Source organism: Dromaius novaehollandiae, chromosome 7 (assembly GCF_036370855.1).
Source record: "Dromaius novaehollandiae isolate bDroNov1 chromosome 7, bDroNov1.hap1, whole genome shotgun sequence".
NCBI lineage: Eukaryota > Metazoa > Chordata > Aves > Casuariiformes > Dromaiidae > Dromaius > Dromaius novaehollandiae.
This window is the reverse complement of record NC_088104.1, coordinates 42,438,625-42,465,033: the sequence shown is the minus strand read 5'-3', so window position 1 is coordinate 42,465,033 and position 26,409 is coordinate 42,438,625. Positions and strand designations below refer to the sequence as shown.

General features: G+C 54.1%; 1 protein-coding gene and 1 long non-coding RNA gene across 3 annotated transcripts in view; one reads left to right on the top strand and one right to left on the bottom strand.

Annotated features, from left to right (window-relative positions):
• Positions 1-1,884: 1,884 nt before the first annotated feature.
• The window catches only part of LOC112995794 (uncharacterized), a 136,289-nt gene continuing 111,764 nt past the window's right edge, over positions 1,885-26,409 (bottom strand). Inside the window, exon 7 of the long non-coding RNA XR_003262258.2 lies at positions 1,885-6,215. This is a non-coding gene — a long non-coding RNA (uncharacterized LOC112995794). The remainder of the gene's footprint in view (positions 6,216-26,409) is intronic.
• MREG (melanoregulin) lies at positions 8,033-24,931 on the top strand. 2 transcript variants are annotated; one of them, XM_064515366.1, is made up of 6 exons: positions 8,033-8,222; positions 12,484-12,643; positions 21,331-21,421; positions 22,915-23,078; positions 23,455-23,616; positions 23,697-24,931. In XM_064515366.1, the coding sequence occupies exons 1-5, from the start codon at positions 8,116-8,118 to the stop codon at positions 23,584-23,586; spliced, it is 654 nt and encodes a 217-aa protein (XP_064371436.1). In that variant the 5' UTR covers positions 8,033-8,115; the 3' UTR covers positions 23,587-23,616; positions 23,697-24,931. The 2 variants fall into 2 exon arrangements, with proteins under 2 accessions (XP_064371436.1, XP_064371435.1); XM_064515365.1 differs by having other exon boundaries at positions 23,455-24,931.

Genomic DNA, 26,409 nt, shown 5'->3' with positions numbered 1-26,409 from the left:
CACTTTGCGTTTCGCACAACGCTTGGGAGCCCATGCTAATTAGCAAGGCTTTTAAGGCCCTGCTAACTTTGAGGGCTATGGTAAATCAGGGGAACCCGTGCAGGGGCTGAAGATGAAGACCACCTTGAAGCGGTTTGCTGAATCAAAGCCTGTATTGAGGTTAGTGGGGGAGTGTTTTTAGTGCTTTCATTCGGGCCACCTGCTGCAGAGCAGCTCAGTGAAGAGCCCAAAGCATCCTGCAAAATCCCCCAATCACAGGTTTGTGCCAGGGAAAAATGACTCTCCATTCTGATCACCTGGTCTTCTCAGCTTGAGGACTGTGCGACCTCCCTGCTGCTATCTGTTTTTTCAGGTTTTTCCCACTCTTCCCTGTGTGTTTCCCCCAACAGGACCAACAAGAACTGAATCTGCAGAGTTCAACGAGTGACCTTGGTTGAACCGCAGCTCTCAAGAAAAATCAGAATTTTTCTTAGCTATGGACCTACAGCCCAGAGTAAGAATGGGCTCCTCCATCTCAGACAACCCAATCTTGATCCTAACCCTAGTTGTATCTAAAGCACACCTCTATATGCTCCAAGAAAACGTAAGAGAAAAGTTAGCCTTAATTATACCAGGGGATGCATCTCTAGACCAAGAGAAAATATAGCACAAGCATCAAAGACCACCATGTTCTCATGATGCTCCGTGTTTTGCAGAATCCAGAAAGCTTTCAGTTTCTCTGGTTTCTATCCCTAATTTTAACTGTACTTCTGCTCAGAGCAGGAATGCATGTGGCTTTTAATCATGTAGAGGGATCCCCAATCAATAGACTTCCAAACCCTAACCTTGACGCAGAAAAGGAGAACATAAGATATCAACAGCCCTCAACACCTGCCTGCTTTTGGAGCTGCACCTCCCGCAGCACGGAGCCACGGATGCCCGTTGACTCTGCCTCTCTGCCTACCTTGGTGGCTTTGCAAAATCCAGGAGCAAACTGGGCTCCCAAAGCTTTACTTTCCCAATCAGCATCAACAAACAAAACCCTAAAGCACTTGTGGCCAGGAGATAAATTCCTGCCCTAAAAATACTATCATGCCATAACATGTTTCATAGACACCAGGCCTCATCTGAACCCTGCAGGACCCTGAAACCTGAACTGCCAACACCGAACGGAGGTCTTGAAACACTGAATTCCCACATCCTGGCCCTTACGTCAACCCCAGCATTAACCAGGGGTGAAACACTTCCAGACTGGAGATCATAAAGCTCATAGTGTCTCCAGCTCCCTTCCTACATCAGCAGGATTGTTCATTAAGTTGCGGTCGTGAAGGGATAAGTGAAATAGGAAATGATCCCTACTGGCAAAGTAGTTAAGGCTTGCTAATCTGGCTTGTTATTCAGCTCGAGGACCTGTCCCCCACGTGTCCAGAGCACTTGCGTCTTGCTTTATTTCTGGGCTCCCTCCTGGAGGGAGTCAGCTATTCCCCTCCAAAAAGCAAAACACACATTTAACAGGATAGCTCGTTTCCAGGTGTGCCCCCCAAACGGCTCCTTCTCCAAGGAATTTAGGCCCTTGATATCCCAACAGCAACCTGGCCCGGGAGGCAACCTCGTCTTTACTCTGAGCGCTTTGAAAGTCGCTCAGCCCCGCACTGCCGCGGCGGCTTTCCCAGCGCTGCACGTTTCAGACGGCCCGGGCGGGCTGTGGGGGACACGTCCGCACAGCAGGATCAACGCGTGACTTGCCAACGCCAGGAACAAGAACCGAGGGCTGGATCATGTTGCTCTTTCCCCTCACGGCAAAACCCAGCAGACGTCTTCTCTGAACCCCTTTGAGTCGAAAAACTTTGAACCGCTGTCAGAGAGATGCCCGCAGAAAAGCACAGAACAGTGATGACACCAGGAGCCAGGGCAAACTCGGTTTATTTTGTGCACTGAGAGGGATGCGAAAGAGCCAAACAAAAGTCAAGCAGCTACAGCCGGGCTCTGCACGTGTCAGAGCCACTTCATGCACGAGGACTTCAAAGCAGCAACCAAGACAAGTGGCACCGGGAGCTTCGCGAGTCCTGCTCCTGGCTTGTACCCTGTCCGTCCCAGCCGCTGCTGCTGGGAGAAGCCGAGCTGCCGCCGGGAAGGGGCCTCGCGCGCATTTTGCCCAGCTCCGCAACGCGCAGCACCGGGGAGCTGCCCGCTTTGGCCCCGCGGCCGTTCCTGCAGCCCAGCTCAGCAGCGCCTGCAGCCCGTCCGCACCCCGGGAGGGAGCCAGCGCCGTGCGAGCTCGCCCAGCGAGCCCGGGCGCAAAGCAGAGCTGTGCCAGGCGCTGCCTGGCTGCCTTAAGCGCTCCCGAGCCCCTCCGGGTGCTTGGCCGGGCGCTTATCCACCGCCACCGCCGACGCCGGCCCGCTCCCTGTCCCTGTCGCCCTGCGGAAGTCCGGATACGCGGCAGCGCTGCCCGCCCGGCCGGCTTCTTGCATTTCACTGGGGGCACTCACAACAGCGCCGGGGAGATATATTTCTTTTCCATTGAAAAATGCATCTCTCTCTAAATAAATTTTTTTAGGGAAAACAATTCTAGTTTGGGGGAAAAAGTCTAAATGAGACTCCTGTCAGTTTTCCTGTTGCACCTGCATAAATTGACAACTTGCTCCCTCTCTGAGCCTGCCTCACTCTAAAATTAAGTTTACATCTTCCCCAGTAATAACTTTCTGGCAGAAAAATCTTTGCTAATTCCATTACGAGAGCTCCTAATCATCTTCTTTTCCTGCAGCTAAGAAAGGCTTGTGATGCAGCTCCTAGCTGCCTTCTAATTAATTACACGTATCTCTTAAACAGAAAACTAATTCTCATTCATTTTCTCTGCGACTGTATTTTCAGCCCGCGCACCGCAGCTCTGGGCCGATCGGCTTTCTGACTGGCCCATTTTAAAAATCATAATCAGTTTTGTCTTTTCCCTAATGATGTGACTTTTAATCTTCCCTTGATGACAACTCTCTGCCGCGAAGCCAGAGAGCCTGGTCAGCACCAGGTCACGCCAGGCTCACACCACTGCGTCTTCGCCGAAGCTGCTGCCTCCGTTCCAGCTTCTGTAGCCTAAAAAAGTCTACTTATATCAATCTATATAGATAGATATAAGGCCCATAAAAGTGTTTATAGATTATTATCACCTGACACTGAACTACGTCTTTTGGAGGGTCTCCAAGTACTGAAACAATTACAACATCTCCTGCTCAGAGGGTCCAGTTCTCCACCTTCTCCGCGGAGAATAACATCCTCAGACTGTCCTGGGGAAGCACTCAGCCTGGGTCGCCTTCCCACACCGGTCCAGAGGAGTTTGAGGAAAAATGCCAGCCCTGTCTGGGCACATTCGGATACTATTTGAGTCTTGCTGCAGTCTGTCCTAGACGCGGACGGAGAGGGACACCGCTTAATTACATCTCGCTAAACCCAAGGCCCAGATGCCAAGAAGGTGCACGGCACCTGAAGGAGGTTGGGATACTAAGATGTTTCCTTGTTTTCCTCCTTTTCTCCGGCTGGAAGTGTCTGCCCATGCCCAGAGCACTGCTGGACGCCGGGTGGAAGTTAAGCTGCAGGACCAGACCTTGTGTGAACGAAATGAATCCCGAATCCTTCCTCCGTGCCAGCCTTGGAGCCCATTTGGCCAGGTCTTTGTGTGTCACTAAAATCACAGCAATTCTGTGAGCAGCAGCCAAGTCACGGGCCTGCTGTTTTGGTCAGCAGCAGACCACAGCCACTGTGTCCTGCATGAGGAAGACGAAGGAGGGGACACTCGGACCTCCAGGCCTGCACTGGCCAGACGCAGTGCACTGCTGGAGCGGGCAGAAAGCCAGGGCTCAGCCAACTACATGTGCGGGGCACCCGAACTGGTGCGAAATCTCGTTCCCCTCGGTCACCTCAGCACGACCTTTCTCCAGTGAGTTGCTTTCATATCGTATTCTGTGAGACGGGTCACTTTTCCCATGTGGGCATATTCCTCCTGGGCTTTGGCCAGCCTCCACGGCACAAGGATATTGATCCAGGACGGGGCAGACACTTACCTCCGTCTTACCTGGCCACCTTGGAGCCTAGAGGACACGTATTTAGATGATAATTACGACGAGGAGTGAGAAAGGCCAGCCGGGACTGCAGCCACTGACCCCGGGAAAGGCTCTTGCTCCCTGCGAGCAAATAGGCACGGCGCAATGCCTCCATTCAGATCTCCCTCCCGAAGGGTTGCCCATCCCGAAGCTATCGGTGATGTAAAAATGCAACGGGACCACAGAGCCCGAGAGGGACTGGGCAAACAGCCAGGGCGTGCTACTCCCTGAAGCCGCATTTTTTGGTATATATCTGGGTTATTTACAACACTTGTGAAGAAGCTGGCAATATTTCACTTACCTCTATGGGGAAAATGATTTGCTTTGAAGACCACAGGAAGGCTTCAGCTCTTGGGAGACCTTCTTTTATTTGTTCTCCAACAGAAAAGAAACAAGCAAGATTTATCATCACAACCAAAAGGAAAAGGGATCTGGAAACGCCTCAGGTTGGGTGGTATTTCTATGCGGTTCTTCTTAGACCCAGAGGGCTGCGGCTTTTCCTTAACGGAGAACACCATTCCCTTGGCTCACGAGCAGCGGGGCACGAGAGGAAAGCTCCTCGCAGAGAAGGGAGTTACCACAAACCAGGGACGTCCCAGCTGGCGAGGGCCGATCAGATCGGTGCTCGCATTACCGCCGTGCCTGGAGGTCTCATCCGGGACCGGGGCTCTCGGCGCTAAGCTCTGCCAGAAGCCAAGGCAGGGCCCCCGCTTCCCGGCGTCTGCAATCTAAAAAAATCTGCGGTCACGTGAAAAGGGACTGAAAGAGGGATCCAGCGGATCGGCCGGGTAAGGGAGGAGGGAGCGGGGAAGATGCGGCGGAAACACACGCAATCCTGAGCACGACGGAGAACGTGCAGCGGGAACACCGCTCCTCCCGGGCCAAAGGGGAGTTTAAGGAAAACACCAGGCACGGCGTGGAGGCAGAAAGCCCTTGGCTTTGCAGTCCTGCCCCACCTCCTAGCTCTGCGGCTCTAAGTCAGTCCCCATGAATGATTTGTGTGCGGCGTGGGGAGGCTCCGAAAGCCCTGACCGCGGTAAAAGCCCCAGCGTCAGGCTCTTCGGGAGATGGTACGACACAACTCTGTCCCTGGTGATTTGACTCCTCAATTAAGGAAGATGGGAAAACGGGTCGTGGGGTCGATTGATGAAATCAAATTGAGAAGCCACGTGAGAACCTGTGGCAGAGTCAGGGAGCACGCCAAGACTTCCTGTTCCCAGCCCGGTACCCAGGTCTCCTCCGTTCTTTCTACCTCTTCCAATGCCTCTTTTTGCTTACGAAAGCATCACGAACAGCTTCTCGTTTTCTTGAATTCCTTTGTAATTGAAATGACTGAATTTTTGCAGCTCACCGAGATTACTCCCTGCCTAAAATAGAGTGCTTGGCTCTCCATCTCCATTTCCCAGTGGGATAAGTCACTCTTAGGATCAGGTTTCCGATGCAGGGTTTTCACTCCTACCCCATCTATGCGTTCAGTCCCCTGCGCGTAGCCGTTTTGTGCCTTCATGCCGCAGAGAGACCCAGAAGATGCTCTTCCATTACGCCTGCATCGCTAACGGCCTCGCACAGACCCAAACGTACTAAATCACAGTGACGGCAGCCTAATCCAGCATTTCAGCCCTCTTTGCCGAGTTTGGTTCGGGCCAAGAGAGGTCCCTTGCAACGGAGGTGTCTGATGCGCAAGTATTACACAGTTATTTCGGCGTCTCCGGGCAAGTCTGGTTTCCGATGCAGTGAGCAGCACGCAGGCAGTGAACGCAACCTTCCTCTTGTCTGGGGTCATGGAGGTCTCTTAAGCTTTGCTGCGCTGTCAGCTTTCCCGGCTGAAATTCTCACTGGAAGACGCCATCTCTGCCCATAATTCCCCACGCGGCAACCTGGAGAGAGAGCTGGAGCCGCCAAGGAGAAGCTGACGAGCACGGACAGATGAGCCAGAAGTGCTCCGTCACGTCTCCTGGCCCACCGCACCTCGGCAGCCGGGCTCTGCGTCTCCTTACCAGAGATGTTTGTTTTTAGAGACCTGAGAGCAAACCAGGTCTCAGGGAGAGACGGAGGAGTCTTGGGCTCCAGCGCTTTTTGGGGGGCATCAGTGCTCTCTGAAGACCAAGGTTCGGCACCTGCGTGTCGTGAGCAGGTTGGGATCTGCAAGAGAAAAGCCTCGTGCAGCAGCTGAGCAGCCGCACGTACATGTACCTCAAGCTCCAGCTGTTGTGTTTCAGGTTCCTCAGGTGCCCGGAGGCTTCCCTCGCGCGTCTCCCTTGGGCGGAGCGGGGCTGGAGAGCAGAGAGCCTAGGGGAAGCCACTGCTGATCCTCCCCGCTTGCATCTGATGGTTGCAGAGTTCGCGCAGTCCTGCTGCCTCCTCCTGAGGTTGCTTTCTGGCCGCTAATGATTGCGGGGAGCTGGGGAAAAAATGCCGCAGGAGTACGGAAACAATCTGGACAAAACTGCAATTGCAAATAAGCAGTTATCGCTCGATCTCCCCATGAGCACGTGACCAGCTCCCGACTTGCCACTCGCTAAAACACGGACCCAACCTAACCGACCGTGTGGGCAGCCCCCAAAACCTGCCCCAGCACCTTCGGAGACACATTGCAAAGCGGGAGGAGAAACGCAGCAGGTGTGGTGTATCTGCTGCGATAAGCAACACATGAAATGGTCTCCGGAAGCTGCTGTGCTAAAACTAAATTACTCCTCACTCCGGCACCCGCGGCCAACTGCACTTAGCGCGATTGCTTTGGGCGGCCGGCTGATGCTTGATGGGCTGCTCGCAAATGCAATCAAGACCCGGGGAAATAAGCTGAGTCGATTGAACGAGACCCAAGACCATCTTAATTCACCGTTCACGCTTCGCCCTCGTTCTTCTGGTCCGAGATAGGTACGTGACGGGAATATTCACTCTAACGAAGGAAATACCGCACGGCCCGGCTCCGCGTTGGCTTTCCTCCATCCTACTCCGAAGGTCGCATCCAGCCCCGTTTCAGGCCGCAGCAGCTCCCTGGGCTTGAAGGTGGCCAGCGCAGGCCGTTACCCCCCGCATTTCACTGTGACTTGCCTGTGCAATCGGGCATAGTCGTGCCGCAACGGCTCCTAACAGCACAGCCCACGTGAGGAAAGGAAGGGGGCCCCGAGCTTCCTCCCGCAGGCTGGGGGTGTCGGTGGGTTTAGCATCGAGTCTCAGCAGAAAGGATAACCTGCAAGGGGGGCGAACTGCGGGGCCTGGACTTTTTAAAGGCAACCTATAGGTTACATGGTGAGCATGCAGTAAATACGGCCCCCTGCAAAAGCAACTCACGTCTGCGGTGACCACACAGCTCCCAGCATTACCCAACCGTGGCAGTTAAGGGAGCTTGCACTGAGCTGTATCGCACGGTGAGATCTTGCAAGCCGGCCCCGGCTGCAAGTGGCTGGGATGCAGGAGGTCTTGCACCGAATTAACCGGCAAGGCGCAACCCTACGAGCGGGCCCTGCTGCAAAGTGGCTGGGGAGAGGATGCAGGAGACCTCGCACTGAATTACGGTGCAAGCTGCGCTCCTGCACGCAGGCCCTGCTGGATATTGCTTGGGGGAAGGATGTAGATCATGCACCGAATTACGCTGCGCAGTGAGATCTTGCAAGCGGGCCCTGGCTCAGACTGTCAGGGATGCAGGGGGTCTTGCAGCGAATTAAGCGGCAAGGTGCAACCCCACAAGTGAGCCCTGCTGGAACCCGGCTGGAAGGACGCAGGAAGCCTTGCACTGACTTACAGAGCAAGCTGCGCTCCTGCAAGCGGCCGTGCTGGGGATTGCTTGGGGGGGCCGCAGACCTCGCACGCAGCTGTGTTTCGGGGCGCGATCCTGCAAGCGGCCGCGGCTCAGCCCCGCCGGGGCGGGGGGGGTGCAGCGGTCCGTGCACCGACACGCGCAAGCTGCGGCGCCGCCGAAGCCGGGCGCCGCCCCTCACCCCGCCTCGGGGCAGGCGGGGCCGCGAGGCGCCGCCCCGGCCGGGCCCGGCCCTGGGCCGCTTCCCGGGCGGCGGAGCGGCGGCGGCGGCGGCGGCGGCCCATGGGGCTGGGGGCCTGGCTGCGCTCGCTCGGCGGCTGCTGCGGCTGCTGCGGCGGCGGCGGCGGCGACGAGGCGGCGGCGCCCCCCGAGAAGGAGCCGCTGCTGAGGTGGGTGGCTGCGCCCCGGCGGCGCGTCCCCGCGGCCCGGGCCCGGCTCGGCTGCGCGAAGCTGCCGGGGAGACCGGCCGCGTCCCGACGGGGCGGCCGCGGTGGCGGCGCAGCGCGAGGGCGGGCGGCGCTGGGCACCCGAGAGCGCAGGGACCCTCCGCCGCTGCCGCTGCCGCTTCGTGCGCTTCGGCGCCTCTTCCCGCGCGGCTTTCGCGTTCCCGAGGGACCCGACGTGAAGGCGTGGGAAGGGCACCCGCGTCCCCGGCGCCCCTCGCCTCAGAAACCGTCCGGCTTTCGTCCGTCCCCGTCCTGGCCGCGGCGGGATTTCCAGGCCGGGGAGCGCAAAGGGGGTCCCGTCTCGCCCCACCCCGCGTCGGGTCCCCGCTGCGGCCTCCCGGCAGGCGAAGCCGGCGGAGCGGAGACGCCATGCCTGCCGATTTCTGGCGAAACGAGGGTTTTTCCACGCTTTTCAGCTGCACCTTTCTTACGTGCGGGGCCTTCAGGGCTTCCAGTTCTGTTTTTTCTCAATATGAACAGATTAAGACCTCTCTTAAGTCATTCTTTTAAGAGCTGTGACCTGTGCAAACACGTAAGCAGGCTTTGCGTGTCGCAGGTGTGCACGTCTAAGTCAGCGGGATGGCTTACCAGCGTGAGGGGGAGCGCGTTAGGCAGGACAGTAAAAAGTGCCGCTCGGTGCCTTGCTTTGCATCAGCCGCAGCTGCCGGCGCAGCGTGCTTCAGCCGCTGCAGGACGCAGGGCCCTTCCGAAAGGCTCCGCGGCCGGTGCCGCCTTGCACGAGGGGTCCCGGCGCACGCGAGTGCCGGGGTGCAAAGAGAGGTGCAGCGGCACCAGAGAGGGGGAGTTTGGGTCTCCGGGACCGCAGAGCGCGTATTCGGCGCTGCCGATGCGGCCGAGGTTGGCCAGACGCCCGGGAGGCCCAGCCCCCCCCGCACCCGCACCGCAGCCCCGAGCCGGCGGCGGGCGTTGCAGTGTCCCGATTTCACGCTTGTGAAACAAGTCCTAAATAATAACCAGATAATCCTGACCGTGGGGCCTCCGGCCCAGGAAGTTCGCATTAACCTAAGGAGAGTTAAGCGCAGGTGTAGAGAAGTACGAGCTGCTTAGTGTTTTACTGTCTTAGGAAGCGCCCGTCCCCGTCGGGCTGCGAGCCGGCTGCATGGGGCACCTTTCCTTAGTAACATGCCTTTAAATGGCAATCCAATTAATGCTGGCTTTAAGTAGGAAAGCCTGTAAAACGGCTGGGCATTTGCAAGGCACTGGCTATTGCGCAAGCGTGTCCTCATAATTAATCTAATAACGTAGCCATTAGCTTGTTACGGGACAGGAGGCTTTGGGGTTTTACGGCAACGTGGGGATCGTGCAAGAGCAGGCTTGCAGTAATTTGCTTATCTGGTATCGCCGTGTTGTTTAAAATGAATGACTTGAATGAATCTCAGATCTTTTAGCTGAGTTTTACTTCTTTGGCAACGGAGATTCCCGGCTGAACTACCTAAAGGGTGACTTCAAAAAAGTTCACCTCGTTTTCCCCAAACCGAATGGTTCTGGCGCAATAAATGCGACATTTCAAAGGACAAAGCAGTGATGGGGAGATAATATGTGTATTTTTAGGCACGTATGTTACCCTAATGTATCCAAGTGTGACTCTAAGCGATGATGAGATCAGCGAGAGCAGCCAGTGCTTTGCGCGGAGACAAGAAATAGCAACAGCGCTAGGACGGTGCTGGTATAAAATCTGGCCGCAGTCCGGGAGTTGGGCTGCTGCAGCACAACGCAAAGGATGCCTGGCACGAGCTGGCTGAGGAAGCGTTAATGCTCAGCATTTTCTGGCTAAAGATGTGAAGCAGTCCACGTTGCCTTTGGTCCCGTTGCGACTGTCGTACGCGGCAAGGCAGCTGCGTTGATGTGCCTTTCTCCCCCGTGGTTTCTTCGCTGCAGCGTTGCTTGGAAGCGTCGAGCGCGCTGGGGATGCTCGCGGTCGCGGAGCGGTGCGTTACCCCGTGCGCGGCCCTCAGTCGTTCTCGAGGTCCTTCTGGATTTGCTAACGCCCGTGGGCTGCTGGTCCTCGCAGGGAAGGCGACCCGGCCAGAGCAAGCTGCTGGGGGTTCCCACAAGGACGCCTGCGCGGGGCTGGCGTTTGAGGAGCACATTGGCGGCCGGCGCGTGGGATCTCGCACGTTGGGGGTTCGGGCCTGGCTCTCCCCTGCAGCCGCCGAGGGGACCTGGGCTCTGCTCCTGCCCGCGTCCCTGCTAAGCCGCTTCCCGTCCCGCGCCGTGGTTTGTCTGCTGGGAAAGAAAGATACCGCCCTGCTTTGGGCAGGGGAGCCGCTCGTAAAAGCTAAGGCGTGCAAGTGCTGTTGCCAAACGGTGGTTGTCCGATGAGTCAGATGTTAAGGGCTACGGATCAGTGAGCGGGGAGGTCCCGCTGGAGGCAGGAGCGTGGTACCCGCCTCATGTCACGGCCCGTCTTGCCCTCAAGTGACGCCTTACAGGCTGGGGTCCCGTCTGCTCTCCAGGGAGGCTCCAACCCCCCCCAGACCCTGCTGGCATTAACAGACGCTCGCTCTGGCATCCCAGGAACATCCCTCCATGCATCTGCGTCGGCCTGTTGCTGCCTCCACCCTGGTCGTTTCTGCCTGTAGCTGTGGGAAAGCCCTCGGCTGAGCCGCGCCGGAGAGGGGGAAGGCGGAAGGGGAAATGGTCCGGCTGAACCCGTGCTGCTCTGGTGTAGAAATGCTGGGTTGTGCCATCCACACCCTCGGTGTCACATTCTTTCGCTTGTCCTTAATGAGAGACTGTAGGAGATTAGCTTTCCCCTCGTTACCTGTTGCTCAGGTTTTCTGGTTTATTGAAAGTCTAATTAACTTTTCTGCAGGAAAGCTGATGTGAACGATTTTTCTGTTTTATCTGTACGCCGGAGCTCCCCTTAGCATCTTCTGTAATGGTTGTGCCAGCGCAGATAAACCTTCTGCAGCGTTATCTCAGGTTTCACTGGGTAGCGTTTGTACCCAAACAGAGGGTTTTGGAAAGCAAACAGAATAAATATTGGTCTGCTCTAACAAGAGCTGAGCAGGAATTACCATAGGATGGTTGATGATACTATTATGCAAGTCTTGAAGTATTTCTCAGCTCGTGTTGCTTCTCTTGAACGCCTGGACATCTGGATTAGGAATGTGTGTTATGAAAGTACTGTGCTAGAAGTTATCCCAGCAGAATTAAATAACCCTATTGAAAAAGAAAAAAAAAGGAGAAAATAATATACAGCCATAAAACAGAACTGCCGTCAGTGCGTAGAGCAGCTCCTTGCCTTGGTGGGGAACAGCCGTTTCAGAAGACGATGCCCTGCTTTGCTCACCATTAAGCAAGTAAATGCAGGAGGTCACAAGCAGGCCGAGGATGTTTCCATCCCCAAGATAAAGCCAGCGCCTGAGTAGGTGGGATGTGGACCTAGAATTCCTGGATTTTTTGGCAGTGCTTGGCTAAAAGTCCTGTCTGCCCGTAGCCCTGCTGCCCGCGCTGTTCAGTTGCGTTGGCCATACCTCTCAGGTGGGGAGCCGCTGCGACGGGCTTTCCCATGTGCAGATTTGCCGCTTGATTCAGCAGGGTTTGGGCTGCTGGGGAGAAAACAGAGGCACAGAATCGCTGAGGTTGGGGGGGACCTCTGGAGATCATCTCGTCCCACCCCCTGCTCAAGCAGGGTTGCCGAGAGCAGGCTGCCCAGGACCACATCCACTTGGGTTTTGGATATCTCCAAGGATGGAGACTCCACAGCCTCTCCGGGCAACCTGCCCCGGTGTGCAACCACCCTCCCAGTGACAGCGTTTTCTGGTGTGCAGGTGGAATTGCCTGTGTCCTCTTCCTTTGTCCACAATAAAATACTGTTCATCCGCAATGACTTTGCGAAGAAGCTGGGTAGAAGCTGCTGCTTTGCCCAAGAGGCAAGGGAGGTGCTCTGCACGCGTCCGCCCTTCTGCGCGCAAAACCTCCACGTGGACAGATCTTCCCGATGGGATCTTGGCATGGCTGCAAAGGTGGAAAGAAAGCACCCTCCACGACGCCGTGCCCTCCTCCGGAGAGCCGTGGGGCTTTTGTAGTCTAAGTTGTTGTAGCTGTTTCCGCGTGTAGCTCGGAGAGGGTGAGGTGGGCGCTTTCAGAGGGGCTCAGGGGGTAGAAGGAAGCCGGGCGACGGGGGGGTGCTGCCCGCCGTCGGGCCCGGCCTCACGTTTGCCCTCCCTCTCCGCAGCAACAACAGCCCGTACACCTCCTTCGGGGCCACGCTGGCGCGGGACGAGGAGCAGAACCTGTGGAGCACCCCCCACGACGTGACCCACACCGAGGCGGACGACGACCGCGTGCTCTACAACATGATCGTGGTGAGGAACCAGCTGGACACGGACTCGGAGGTGAGAAGAGAGCTGCCGTAGTAAATACGGGATAAAACAGAGCGCGAAAAGACTTATTTTCCATGGTCAAACGCTAGCTCCAACGTAATCCCGAGCTGCTTCGACCATCGGCTAAGCCCCTGTAGAGACCCGGTGCTTGAGGGCGGTCAGACCCTGGGAGCAGACCGAAGCAAACCCCCAAATGGGGAGAGCGTAGACAGCAGGTCCCGCTGTCTGCTCTTCCACTCTGGATTTTCTCCTGTTGCTGGTGCAGATATAGCTTAGCCAGAGGCTCTTCCCCGAAAAGCCGGGACTTCTCCGGTGCGAGGTCAGGGGACCCCTCCTGAGCTGGGACGGGAGATGCCCCGCGGGATGCCGCGCGTACGGCCGACAGCGCGCGCGCCGGGATCGCCCGAGAAAGCGCAGTGCCCTGAACCAAACCGGTGCACAAGTTTCACACGTCCTCCTTCACCGGCTCCGCTCCCTGGCTTTCACGGGCTGCTTTCTCGCCCGCGTTTCTCCGCTTTGGCCTTTCGCGTTCGCCTCGCCCGCGGTTGCCCCGTCCCGCGTACGCGCCCGGCCGAGCCGCCGCTCCGGGGACGCGTCAAGTCAAACGCGCCTCTAATTGCTCGCGGGTCATTATCGAGGCCGGGGAGCTGGCACGGCTCTTGGCGCGGGAGGGAGAATCGCCGCTGTTATATAAGCGGGGGGTGTCGCGGGCCTGATCTGCCTCCTCTAAAGCCCGGCTGCGCAAAGGAGATTCCCGGGGCCTGGCGGATTAGGAACAGATTAAGGAAAATATGGACACGTTTCCCCCATTCCACAATGTCATCTGTAAAACCCGGAGGCTTTGCGTTTCGTTTCAGCAGGAGCTGAAAGCGGTCCCGTTTTATCCAAACGGCTCAGGCTAAAAAACTCCCCCCCATGAGGCAGTCGCCCTCCAACAAAAGCGCTTGAGATAAAAATTAAGATTTTTAAAAATCAAAACGAGATAATGCAATTCTTTGTACACGCAGATGACCAGAATCCCCATTTAATGGTTTTTTTCTTTTCCGGTGGGGTAGACTTAATGCTGGTGTTTACAACAGAGAGCTTTGTAACAGCATTTTCCTGACAGCCCGTAGCCTTTACTGCTGCGGCAACTCGAACTGAAGAGCTCCTCTACCCCAGCGCGGTTTTCTCCACCTCGCGATTGCTCGTCTCCGTTAGAGAAGACGGCGAGGCTTAATCCAGCCGGAATCGGTGGAAGGAAACGAGGGCGGCCCCAAAGCTGCTGCCGCGGGTTCAGGGCCCCGTCGAAGGCGACCCGAGGGAAGCTCCTGTGATACCTTCTGATCGCAGCCCTTTAACTTGATTTAAGGCTCTTTATGCGCTCGACCCGCAGAACTCGTAAAAGCGATAGTTATTCGCAAAAATAGCTTCGTCTCTGCAAAGCAACGCGAGGGCGGGTAGCCTGTCTCTTCATGCGGTGCAATTAAGAGCTCCGAAGAAAGGCAGCCCAAGGGACGCTCGTGGGATCCCCCGTCTCCGGTTTACGGCTAGGGAAACTGAGGCACGGCTGGCTGAGCCCTGAACAGGGATGCACCCGGGTCGCCTGCGTCCCCATCCAGGGCCTTTCATTTGTTTAAAAAGAGGACACAAACACAAATTTTAGCTCTTTTTATGTGCTGCACAACAGGGAAATATTTGGCCGGAAAATCCGACATTGTTGCGTTCGGCGCCGGGTGCAGAGATCTGCTCTTACTCCAGTGAGCATTTTAAAACTAGGCCAAACCGCTTCATCTAATGAGAGGTCAGCCCTGAGAGAGAGCGAAAAAGTCTGATTGCAAAACAGCACCAGCAAAAGCTGTAATCAGCTTTGGGGAGCTGCTCGGTTCCCGCTCCCCGGAGGGGCGTGCAGAAGAGGGGATGCCCCGCGCTGGGCATGGAGGAGGATCCGCTTGTTATTTATTCAGGACACACATCTTATAAAAAGGACCTAAGGCTTTGTTCTTGCTTAAAATAATACGGAAGGGAAAACGAGGCCATGTGTTTCTGGTCCTTGGTTCAACACAGAAACGTCACCGTGCTGTGCCCTTATTACATCCTTCACCATCCCACCCCGTTATCACCGTGCTTTCCTAGGACAGGATTTTGGGAGGGTGACAAAGAGCAGGTAATCCTCTGCCTCAACCCGGTATTGTTTTCCTTAATCTGGCTAACCCACTTCTGCGTTCCGGTATTTTCTTTTTTTAATTATTTCCCACGTGGTAGCGGAGACGAGGTGCTGCGAGCCGGGACAGGAGAAGCGGTGGGCCAGGACGCAGCGGTGACCACGTGCAGCCCTCTCCCCGCCAGGTATTGCAGCAGAATAACTGCTGTATAGTCACACCTTTTTGGCAGTGATGCCGGTAATTTTGAACAAGCACTGATGAATTGATGAAAAAATAAGTTTTCCTCCGCCGTGCTCTTCCTCGTAACATGAGGAAGGCTCCTCAGCTCGTGCAAGGCTGGATGCCAGCCAGGCCCGGGGACGGCTCTCTCCAGGCCTGGGGATCTGCGGCTCTTCCTTGGCAGATGTTTTCCGTGGATAACACAGGCCCGGGCCATGGATCTCTGTCAGTGAAGCGAGCTGAGCTGCACCCACGAAGGGCCGGGCGCTGTCGGCAGGAGGTCCAGCAACACAGAGCAGCTCGCCCGCGGTCCCTCCGACCGGTATTTGAGGCACGGGAAAATGATGCGATTTGCTGGAAGTCATGCAGCGAGAGCGGGGAATACCTCCAGGAGCGCAGCCCGGTGTCCTCTGCATCACCCATGGCACGCTTCTTCCCTGACCGGCACGTGCAGGATTTCTCTTCTTCCCTCCCGTCCTTTTCGGTAGAAGAAGGAGCAGGTAATGAGCCAGAACCCAGTTCCTTGGCCCCACACCGAATCCGCGCAGAGTGGTTTCCTCCCCCCCGGCCTCTCCGCGTTGCCCAGCTCCCAGAAACTTGGCAGCTCCAGCGCGGGGAGGCGGCAGCTCCCGCGAGGCTGGCCGGGGTTGCTCCACCCTGCTTCTCGCCGAACCAGGGCAGCGAGCTCTTCGAGGCAGCGACGGTGACTTCTTGGGTGCACCCGCTTCCCGCCCGCTCGCTCGTCCTGCTCGATGCCGTGTGCGCGGGGTGACCGCTGATAGCGACGCGGGGCTTGGGGGAACCAGCGACTGCACCCTGCGATTGCAAAAGCCACCGTGCAACAGGCACCTAAGCCGAGGTGCGCTGGAGCCTCCTGAAACCGGGGGCCTTTGGTCTGAGACGGGTGGAACGAATCTCCATCTGGAGGTGCCCAGCTCTGCTGCCGGGTCCCGCAGTGGCCCCGGTGAGATGCTGAGCTTGCAGAGGCCGCCGGGCAGGGGGGCACACCGGGAGGCCAGCGGGTCCACGCAAGGAGCCTGGCGCACGGCCCAGCTCTCGCCAGGGCCGTGCTCCAGACGAGCCACGGGGAAGAGCTGGGTGTGAACAGACTGAGGAGTGAAGAGGGAAGAAATCTGCTTTACTTTCAAAAAACACTCTTCCTCTCTCCTAATGCACCAGCGGCGCGTGCAAGGCACAAATGGCAGCTGTGACAGACCTCATCAGCCTGAGAGATGGGTCAAAAGAGGAGAGCCGAGAAGCGTGAACGGACGTGCAGGCACGGGGGAGGATGAATTTTGGAGCTGCAGTCCTAGGCGAGGCCTGAACAACTTGCAACCCTGTGCTTTTCTCTGCTGTTGGGGGATGAGTGCAACGTGCTCGGATGCACCTTGAGAAGAAAAAGCACGAGGGAGAGGAGTGTGGGAAGAGAGAACCAGAAAAGCCGTAGCTGAAGGGCTGGCTTAAGGACGCTGGTAAAATCGATGCAGCCTTTGGAGATCAAAGCAGTGCTCCAAGCTCTTAAAGGCTTGGGTCAATATTTGGAATATGGAAAAAAACTGTTTTTCCTGCAGATTGGCTCCTGCCCTGCAGCGTTGTCAAAACTGTCGGTGGTGTAAGGCAAAACTCCCAGATCTTCTGGAGGTGAACAGAGGAGCTCGAGGAAAAGTCGTTGTTTGAGATCCTGCGTAGATACAGCCAAGGTGCTGCTTCAGCACGTACCCTGGGAGTGGGGAGGAACGTGTTTTACGGGGGAAACGGGGGACTGTTTCAGCTCCAGCAAGCCTCAAACGTTAACATCTCTGCTTGGGGCCAGGCTAACAGAACTGTGCTGGCAGGATCCTCCTGGCAGATCCAGTAACAGGCAGATGGGGCCCATTTTTGTATTTTCTCGTGCTCTCCTACAGGTGTTTTCTTTTTAAGACGCATTACAGAGAAGCTCAGTATTGCAGCATGGCCATGCTGAGGCATACAGAGGTGATGGGTTGTGGATGCCAGTCAGAGAGACCGAGGTGCGCTGGGTCTCCCAAAGTCTTGGACTAATAAATAAACCACCAACCCACCAAGCCCCAGACCTCCAAAGGTCTGCAAAAAAGTATTTGTGAACTCCTGAAAACCTCTCTTGAAACTGAATCGAATTCAGGATGGTGCTGAGCTAAGGTGTGGGAAGAACGTTCAACGTATGAACGTGGATCTAGAGTTTGTATTTGCTCGGCTGCTTCAAATTGGGCCAGTCCCTGAGCCCAGATGAGGAGCATCACTGGATGTGAAGTGGTACCAGTCTGGACTGATATTTTGCAGTCTGTTCCCAGTAACTGTGTTTTGACCTGATTTCCTAAATAACTCGTGAACAGAACGGTGATACAAATTACTTCCAAGGGAATAAAGGAAATGGCTTTGGTAGAGGATTGCTTTGGCAGCACAAAGAAAACTACCTCCTAATTAGGAAATTTCCATATGAGCGTGGAGGAAAAATTGGACAGTGCTTGCCTGTTCTCTTTGGCATGTTCTTTCCCAGCTTTCAGCTCTGTGCCAGCCCGGCTTATATTTAATGCCTAGGATTTCTTCACTTCTGGCATTTGCAGACTTAGCATATGCATTGGTGAGTGAGTCCAGGGAGGTTTTCCGGGTAAATATCTTCTCTGGAAGACAACAGAACTGAAGTATTGCGGGATAACGCACTGGGTGCAGGTGTGCAGGCATACGTCCAAGTTGGCTGAAATTCCTTTGGTTCATACAAGAGGTACCGGTCCGTGATTTGGAAGCAAACTTGGATGGCGCTGAACTACTGCTGGGGATGCGGGCGTCAGTTCAGCACTTCCTGGCCTCGTAGGAACTTGCTGTCGTCTAGGGATAGATGCCAACGCTCTTCCCCGGGCTTTTTCAAAGTTTCATAACGGCATGGGTGATGTTGCTGGGTCTCTTCTTCCTCTGCTGCTCCATAGGTATTTTTGACTCATGCAAAAAGGATTTTCTTAAGACCACGCTGGTACATGTTGCGCCCTGGTGTTTAGGTTTAAAAGGGCAAAACTGATTGCAAAAAACGTCTGTGACGGTGGCCGTGCACGAGGAGCCTTGCCTGTCCCGAAGAGCTTGCATCGAACGAGGCAGGAGAGGAGGCGGAGAGGCCCCTTACGGAGCAGGGGCGAGTGCTGGGTCCGGCACCGAGTCCCGGCACGTGCCCTCCGCCTGGCAGCGAGCATGGAGCAAACTCCAGCGCTGTGATCCTCCTCTGCTGTTAAAGGGAGATCCTCTTTAGAAGGAGGATCCTTTTGGAGGACGGGAAGATGCTCTTACTTTATTCCTCATTAGCACGACGTGGAGGATGCCCGCGGCAGTTAGGATGTCCCACCCCAGAAAGCTTGGTGGCTTCTGAGGCTGCTGGAGAACACGGCGTGTCCCTTCCTAGAGACTGGCCTGTCTTCACCCAGGTTTCGCGACGGTCTCCCTAGTTGCTTCTCCGTGACTGGCACAACGTACAGCCGCCTCCTCCTCCTGGCTTCCTCTGGTCCAGCACCACGTTCAGGAGGGAGGAGGACGAGGGCTTCCTCCTGGGGTGCTGCGCGCATCCTCCCCCCGCCTCGGCGTGCCGAGTCGGCACCACAAACCCTCACCGGAATCAGAGCGGACGTGCTGATCGTGTCCATCAAAGCGCCGGTTTATCTACGCAGCAGGTCAGGGACACGCAGCTCATTTTCCCACCAACGTGCCCGAACTGGTTTCCTCTCCTTTCCGCTTAAGGCTGCGGGGTCACGAGGAGGCTGAGACGTTTCCAAGGGAGCCCTGCCAAGAGTCGAAAACTTTCAAGGCTGGGGGAAGTTTTCCACAAAGCTTTCTTCAGTTTTTTAAAAAAAAAAAAAAGAAAAAAAATCTTTTTCATGGAGAGGGCTTCACTTTGTAACCATGAGTCCGTGTCACAGGAGAAGAGGCTTGTTACTGCCTCCTTCCTTTCCCTGGTTAAGGACTGAAACGGCATTTTGATCCATGGCCTAGAGGTCAGGAGCCCTCACGCGCAAGCAGTAAAGCCACTTGCAAGTGCCGACGTGGTCAGCAGAGCAGCTCGACGGCAATCGGTCAGGCTGGCTCCCGGCGAGCACCAGCACCGGGCTGAAAAGAAGGGGTTTGCTGTCCCCGGGCTGGGCAGAGGAGCGGCTCGGAGCAAGCTGCTGCACGCTGGTCCCAAATTCCCCCACGCCCCCGACCTAAATTCACGAGCATCTTAACCCCGCCAGCGGCTTTCTTGCAAATCCTAATCCCAAAGGAGCTGCTGTAGCTATCGCTGAACAACCAGAAAACAGGCTGCTCATTTAAACCTCTGCAGTCTTGACACGTTGGCTGCATTCAGGAAAAGCCAACATTTCCAGCTCTTTACTACATCAGAAAGTGGGGAGGTTAGGGGGCAAATCACATTCGGGTGCCCTGAGCTAAGGCCTTTACTGAAACTAGTTGCTAAAAATCCGATTGGTGATCTGCAGGAGGCTGAGGCAGGCCCCTAGATTTACAATATTTCTTATAAATGTGCGAATATACATCAATGCCTAAGTTGGGGTCGCAGCCTAAATCCCGTTGGGATGCTAGAGGTACAGATCTCATGCAGGACCCTGGCTGTTGCCTGAGAGCGCAGGTTTTAATCGATTAATACCATTCAGTGATGTACTCCACAGAACCAAACATACTACATAGCCTGACATGACCAGCAGAAGTGCACTGAGTTTCTTTCTTTAAGAAAAAAATCTCTCGAAACCAAGATTTCAGGCTCTTTGGGACAAAAATGTTGGAACTTTCAAATCCATTTATGTTCTGATGCGTAACGCTGGAGGGGGCAATGGTTGAATTCTGACGGCTGACGGGTGCAATTGGTCGCTAACGGGATCATCCATCACCCCCAGCAGACAGCAGGGCTAAATGGGACAAACAAGCTCTCTGAGGCACCACGTGTCGGGAGAGCGGCTGCACTGCTATCCATGGATGTAGGCTATGCTTTAGTCTTCAGAGCTTGAACCCAACATGTCAGGTAGGAAAATCCCCGCGAGATGATACAGATTAACACCTATTTATTCTACAAGAATACGTTTCTGTAACCTGCTGCTCAGAAATGAAATTCATTAAGATTGTAACATCACTCAAATAATTTCCATGTGCTAAAAACCAGCACAACCTGCTGTCTGGACACTTCCATCAATGCATCTTTTTACATGTGTAAACTTATTAAACTAAACTAGGAAAAATGCTCCTGCTTTTATTCCAGAATATGTGTTCCCATAGGAATGTATATTGTATAAACAGACATGTTTACTTGCTTCGATATAGCTTTAATAAGTAACCTGAAAACCTTCCCCTGTAGACAGCATCCCATTAGGCACATACAAAGCTTGAGGTCAAGTCCAGGTATACGTACTGTATAGTTAACAGAGGCATTAACTACGTGAACAGGCAATCACTAAGAATAGTTATTAAGTCAAATGATTCCAACTCAAACCTCAGATATCTAGTTGCATACCTCTTCTCTGCCACTTAAAAGCTGTACCCCAGCCTTTAAAAAAGTTGGGTTTTGTTGTTCTCAAGTGCTTTTGAAAACTTCTGTATTCTAGTTAAACGCCTAACAGGGGGCCGAGCAGTTTGGAGAATCTAGCGTATGTCTGTCCCAGATGTGGCGATGGCTTTTTTCAGACGTCTAGCTTCCTAAGGGCTAGCGTCATGCCATTTTCACTGCAAGTGTATGCAAACAAGGAGTTGCAATCATTGATAGGAGGTAATTATTAGTATATGGTCTTGGTTTCTCAAGCTGCAAAGGTCAAATAAGGTGTCTTCACAACCTCATTTTTTGATGCTAACTTGGATGCCAAGGTTTGTTTATCTCATACAAGCTTTGGACCAAAGGAGCAGGCCTGAAGTTGGAGTGTACATATAGAAGTTTACGTTGTCCTCTGGCCGAGGACAGCATTATATTTTCCAGCAGAGAGCAGAGCTGCGGCACTATATCCTCCCTGCCTCCGGCTGAAGAGGCCACTTTGGCCATAAGCCGTCAGCTAAATTCTGCGATCTGATTTCAAGGTAGCTCCAAGTCTGTGAAGGTACCAGGTAGGTTACTTGTTCTGTGCATGCCAGGAAGATACAGAGATGCTGTACCAAACATCAAGCTGGAATACTCTGCGTTGGTCAGTGTGCTTTCTTCCAGCAGTAATGGAAGTCTGGCCATTGACCTTCATGCCGATCCCTCAATGCCAACATCATCAGTTTAACTCTGGCTCCATTTCTAAAAGTCCAGATTCCTAGAAAAGCAATGGAGACCCCACCACACGCAGATGACTCAATATTTGTTATCCCTTTGCTTTGCAGGAATGGCAAAAGCTCAACTACGATATTTATACCTTACGGCAAACCCGAAAAGAAGTGAGAAGCAGATGGAAACACATTTTGGAAGATTTAGGTAAGCTAGCAGATAAAAAGATGCCTTTTTTGTGGAATGCAGAATGACAAAGGATAGGCATGTGTGGCGGTACCAGATGAGGGGTCCTGTGATCGCTGAGGATTCACAGTTACGCAAAACCACCCTGGCAGAGCAGAAAGGGAAGGGAAGATCGATCCCTGGGAGTTCACCTGGCGTTTTTATAAACGTGATAAGCAGGGAGGAATGAACGTTCCTCTCAGATCGGAACACAGAGAGACATCTTTCTTCCTTAGCTCATGCCAGCAGATCTGAGGCAACCCACCCACTTTGTCTGCGCCCAAGCAAGTTAGCTGCACTCTCTCACCCAAGGAAATTGCTCAACAGGGGCCCTCCCAGGCCTGCCGCTCTCTGTCCCGCAAGCAGTGAGCTCCAGCCAGGCAAGGGCAGCGCCGCGCGTGATGCCAGTTGGCCGAGCGGCTCGCGTGAGCGACACTGCGGAGGCGGATAGCAGCTAGCGAGAGGAGGATGTGCGACTCGAGCATCCTCGCCTGGCTTGGGGCTGCTCAAGGACATCATCGCCAGGAGCAGACGCGATCTGCATCTCAGGCGTTCCCGCCCTGCCCGCTGCTCCGGGGTCTAGATGGGAGGAACGTTATGAGTTTATACCTAGGGATCGGCGTTCATCTTTGTCAAGATGCTCACGTAGCCTCTACGGGCCAAACGTGGGAGCGATGACTTGACTCATGTCTTGATGACTTGACTCATGACTGACTCATGTGCGTTACCCCACGTTAACAAACATACGCACCCACCTCACCTCCGCAGTGGCTGCAGCCTGTTTTGCAGAGGGTGGTGGGGCAGCTCAAGGCCAAGGATCATTTGGGCTTTGTGAAACCAGATGCAAAACCCTGTATCTTTTGTTATCAACACCTGTGCTGCAATCATAAGACCACCATTCTCTCCCTCTAAGAGTTTTTAGATAAGATGTTTTGCTACCAGCTCCCTGGGGCTGAATGAAGAGTTAATGGTAGCAATTACACTTAAAGATCTCCTGATCACACACACCCCCAGTATTCTCCTCTCCCTTTCCTTCCCGGGATACCCTTTCTATGGGAAATGCTGACTGCTTCAGGAGCAACAATCCACACGCTTATGACTGCAGGAAGTTTTTTTATCGCTTTGACCAGAGACCTGCTGACAACATAAAGCTCCAGTCACTGAAGTCCGTAGGACCCCCAGCCAACCCTGAACATACTGTAGGTACATCAGGAGCACGTACGAGCTGAACTGACATACAGGGAGGGTGTGTGGGGAGTGTTAGCAACAAGCACATCTTGAATTTTTTTTTTTTAAGGAATTTTTTCCCCCTACCACCAGTGAGCTTCTGCCTACACCAAGTGCAGACATGGGGGCTGCCTCAGGGAAACACTAGCTCAGGATAGCAAGGAGGGAAAGAGGCAGCACAAGGTGGAGGCAGAATAAGGAACGTCAAAAGAGTATGCAAGACTCAGGGATGACCCTTTCTGCCCTAGGTTTCCAGAAGGAAGCAGACTCCCTGTTATCGGTGACGAAACTCAGCATTATCAGTGATTCTCAGAACATGGGCAAAGCCCGGGAGATCCTGCTAAAGCTCTCTGAAGAGACAAACATCTTCCCAACCAGCTGGGAGCTTTCTGAGCGGTACCTTTTCGTGCTGGTGAGTAGCTGGGAGCAAGCCTTCATCCCTGCCTCTGCGAGCAAGGTTTAAGGAGGCAGTAGGAGGAGGTGAGCTGCACCGCAGCAAGCTCCTGTGCGTGGTGGTCTCCACGCCAGACGTTGCACTTACAGCTCACCTGCTGAGCTTTTTTGGAAACATCCGTGCTGTAGGGCCATCATCCAGCCCCCCAAGTTGCTCTAGGCCTGTGCAATGGGGTCCTCTTGCAGCGGGGGGACTGAAGGGGGAAGAGAAAAGGGCTAATGCCTGACTTTGCCCAAGAGCTGTGAGGAGAGCCGCCTTGGAGGGAGGATGTTGAATAGGGAGATGCCACTGACCCAGGCAACATAGTGACTGAAAAATTGCTTTGCTTTGGTAGGATCGGCTCATAGCCCTTGATGCTGCAGATGAGTTCTTCAGGATGGCCAGCGTGGTGTATCCCAAGAGACCCAGCGGGGAAGGAGCAGACGACAGTCAGAAGGCAGCACGACGCATCTCTGCGATGCCCTGAGGAGACGGCCTCGCAAATGCAGCATGGATGGCAGGTTTCCTTCCCTCCTGGCATCTGGCTCCTCTGCCAAGGGGTTAGTACAAGTAGCACCGTTCCTTGTTTCCCTTCAGAGAGGCGAGCAGGCCAGCCGGAGCCAAGCGCGACCGTCCCCAGGAGCGGAGCGGCACGGAAAGGGGGTCCTGGTGGACACGACACAGAGGTGCTCGCAGTGGCAGGGAGCAAGAACTGGCGTAGTCCTGATGAGAGGCCACCGGCTGAACCGCTCTGTAGGCAAGGGGGGACCCACAGCCGAAGCGCTGCTACCAGTAGCTGTCCAGGCTGGGAAGTCTCTCGTTGCAAGCGCTGCCTTGAGATCTGCGTTTCCACCTTCCCCTGGTACCATTCCCTCCCTTGACCTGCGTAGCCAGGAGCGTGCAGGGAGGAAGGAAGAATATACCTCACTCACCTACAATGCTGTGGTGGTTCTCCATGCACTGAGCATCTTCCTCATCTCTGGCCAACCGCAGCCCCTCTTGGCTGGAGGTGGTCCCAGCTCCCATTCTCCCGGCAGATTCGGAAAACGGGTTTGCAGCTGGGAGAAGAGTTAACTAAACCAGGCACCAAAAGTGTTGCAGTGCTATTAAAGTTGGGTGCTGTGCCCCGTGTCGCTGGCAGCACTGCACGGGAAGGCAAAGAATAACTCCTAGTTATTCAGGGGTGCTGTCGGGAACAGAAAACACGATGGAGCTCCTCTCCGGCCACCGGCGCCCCAACGTGAGCCGGGGAGCCCCTACGCCCCTTGCCAACGCCGAGGTGTTCACCATCTGAAGTCAGGCTTTAGGAAGGGGTCAAGGTCAGGCCTGCTGGTAATTTGGCGCCTGCTGGTAATTTGGCTCCTGTAATATCCTCAGATCGGACACTCGACACCTTAATTCATTTCTGAAAGCTTTAGTCTTAATTGCATTTAGAAGAAAAAAGAAGACACTAAAAAGCTGCATGTACTGTCGAAGTATACAGTCACTGCTGTGACTGGAGATTTTTAATGAACACCCTTTATACCTTGTTATTTTTTTGTCTGCTAATGAGCAATAATTTTAAAACACTGGATTTGATAATTTAAGAGTAAGTGCAAGTTCATCACTGGTTAACACATTTGCTGCTAATTGGCCAGCTGAGAGTGCTGGTTACACAAGACCTCCCAAAATAGCAATATAGAGCATTTATTTGTTTATATCTACAGTGTTTGACACACATAGAAATATATATTTATGAACTGTTTGTTTGTCAGTCTTCCTGGAAAATGTTTTGTCAACTCTGGACATCAATGAAAGCTGAATTTAATAAACAAAACACATTATGAAAGCAAGGTGAGGACTTCTTGCTCTCTCTGTGACCCTGGCAAGGAAGGGTTCAGTGGAAACGATCACAGGCGGCACCATTTATCTTGACTGCTGATAGTAAAAGGGTTGGGGGATTTGTAGAGCACGCACTCCTGCGACCTGTTTTCCGCGCGCTTACACAGCGTGCCTGTTGACTTGCATGACTAGGGTCATTTCGCAGCCTAAGACTGAAACCTTCATAGAAGATGATGAGAACTGAAGTGAATTTCAATAGGATTTGGAGTTAGGGCCCAATTCCCATCGATTTTTTAGTAGAAGTTCAGCTGCACCTCAGAAAACCTCCCATATTTTTATATAAAATAAACTTTAGTGCATGACGGTTCTTGTGCTAAACGTTTTTACCTGAACAAACTGCTGCTGAACAGAGATCCCGTGGTCCTAGGAGCACCATGCCAAACGACGCAACTCCACACAAAAATCAACCCTTGCGGGAAAGCGTTACTAAAGCCTCGAAACTTCGGCAATGTGAAGGATGGGGCGACAGCTTTCATTTTATAATGCCGTGTGCTACGTGAAACCAGCCCACGAGTTCCTAAATCTTGTGGGAGAGAAGAAGGGCCATGGCGTGGTGCTCCCCCCTTCTGGGAGATCCCTGGGAAGCGACCTGCTCTAGCTCGCTCGCTTACAGGATCGCCCCCAGTTTTAGCGCTTGCCGATTAAAAGCTGTGCCGTGAAACTAGTTACTTCCGACGTCAACACAATGCATTTTGTTCTAACGTGGTGGGAACAATAATTAGGATCTCCGAAAGAGCTGTGCTGCTTAAGCATCGGGTCTGCTTCCGAGCAGAGCGTGCTCGCTGCCGGGCGGCAGAGGCGAGTAGCCAAGCTCGCGGGAGTGCGCATCAAATGACGCACTGATCGCATTACTTCAATAGAAAAAGGTCCTTTAGTCCCTACACTCACAGCTAAAACTGGTCAGAGGGGGAATCTGCAAATACTGCAAAATAGCCTTTGGGTAAGCAAAAGGATGTAGGGCTTCTAAACTTGCAAAATTATAGAAACCAGGAGACAATGTTTCCCTAGAGGTCCAAGCTCAAGTTTGCCATTCTGGTAATCTCCGTGGGAAATGCCCTGTGCTCTGTGCAGCTGAGGTGGAAGACTCTGATACGCTGAATCTCAGTTACCAAAATAAAGACAATAATTAGGTTTTTTTTTCCCTAATTTGCATAGAAACAAGTAGGGAGATACACATCTAAGTTTTGTTTTCCTCAGATTCATGCTTCCTGTGCCGACAGAAGTAAGTAACTTAATTTTTCTCCAAGTAAGCCTTTGTCTGTCTCTCAGACCTGCTGTAGAGGACCCACCAGCTGGAACCCAGATACGGCACACAGTCGCACCGGTGTTTCCAGCATTACTACTGAATATTGCTCAGTTGCATACTAGTAGTGGCCTGCTAGAGATGCTCGAAAGACCTATTCAGGTTTTAATAGAGGAGAAGTTGTCC

What these genes read in the sequence shown, in the direction of transcription:
- MREG (XM_064515366.1), top strand. Translation starts at nt 8,116, where the DNA reads ATGGGGCTGGGGGCCTGGCTGCGCTCGCTCGGCGGCTGCTGCGGCTGC. An exon ending in GAGAAGGAGCCGCTGCTGAG is followed by an intron (nt 8,223 to 12,483) that starts GTGGGTGGCTGC and finishes CCCTCTCCGCAG; the next exon opens with CAACAACAGCCCGTACACCT. An exon ending in ACACATTTTGGAAGATTTAG is followed by an intron (nt 21,422 to 22,914) that starts GTAAGCTAGCAG and finishes TTTCTGCCCTAG; the next exon opens with GTTTCCAGAAGGAAGCAGAC.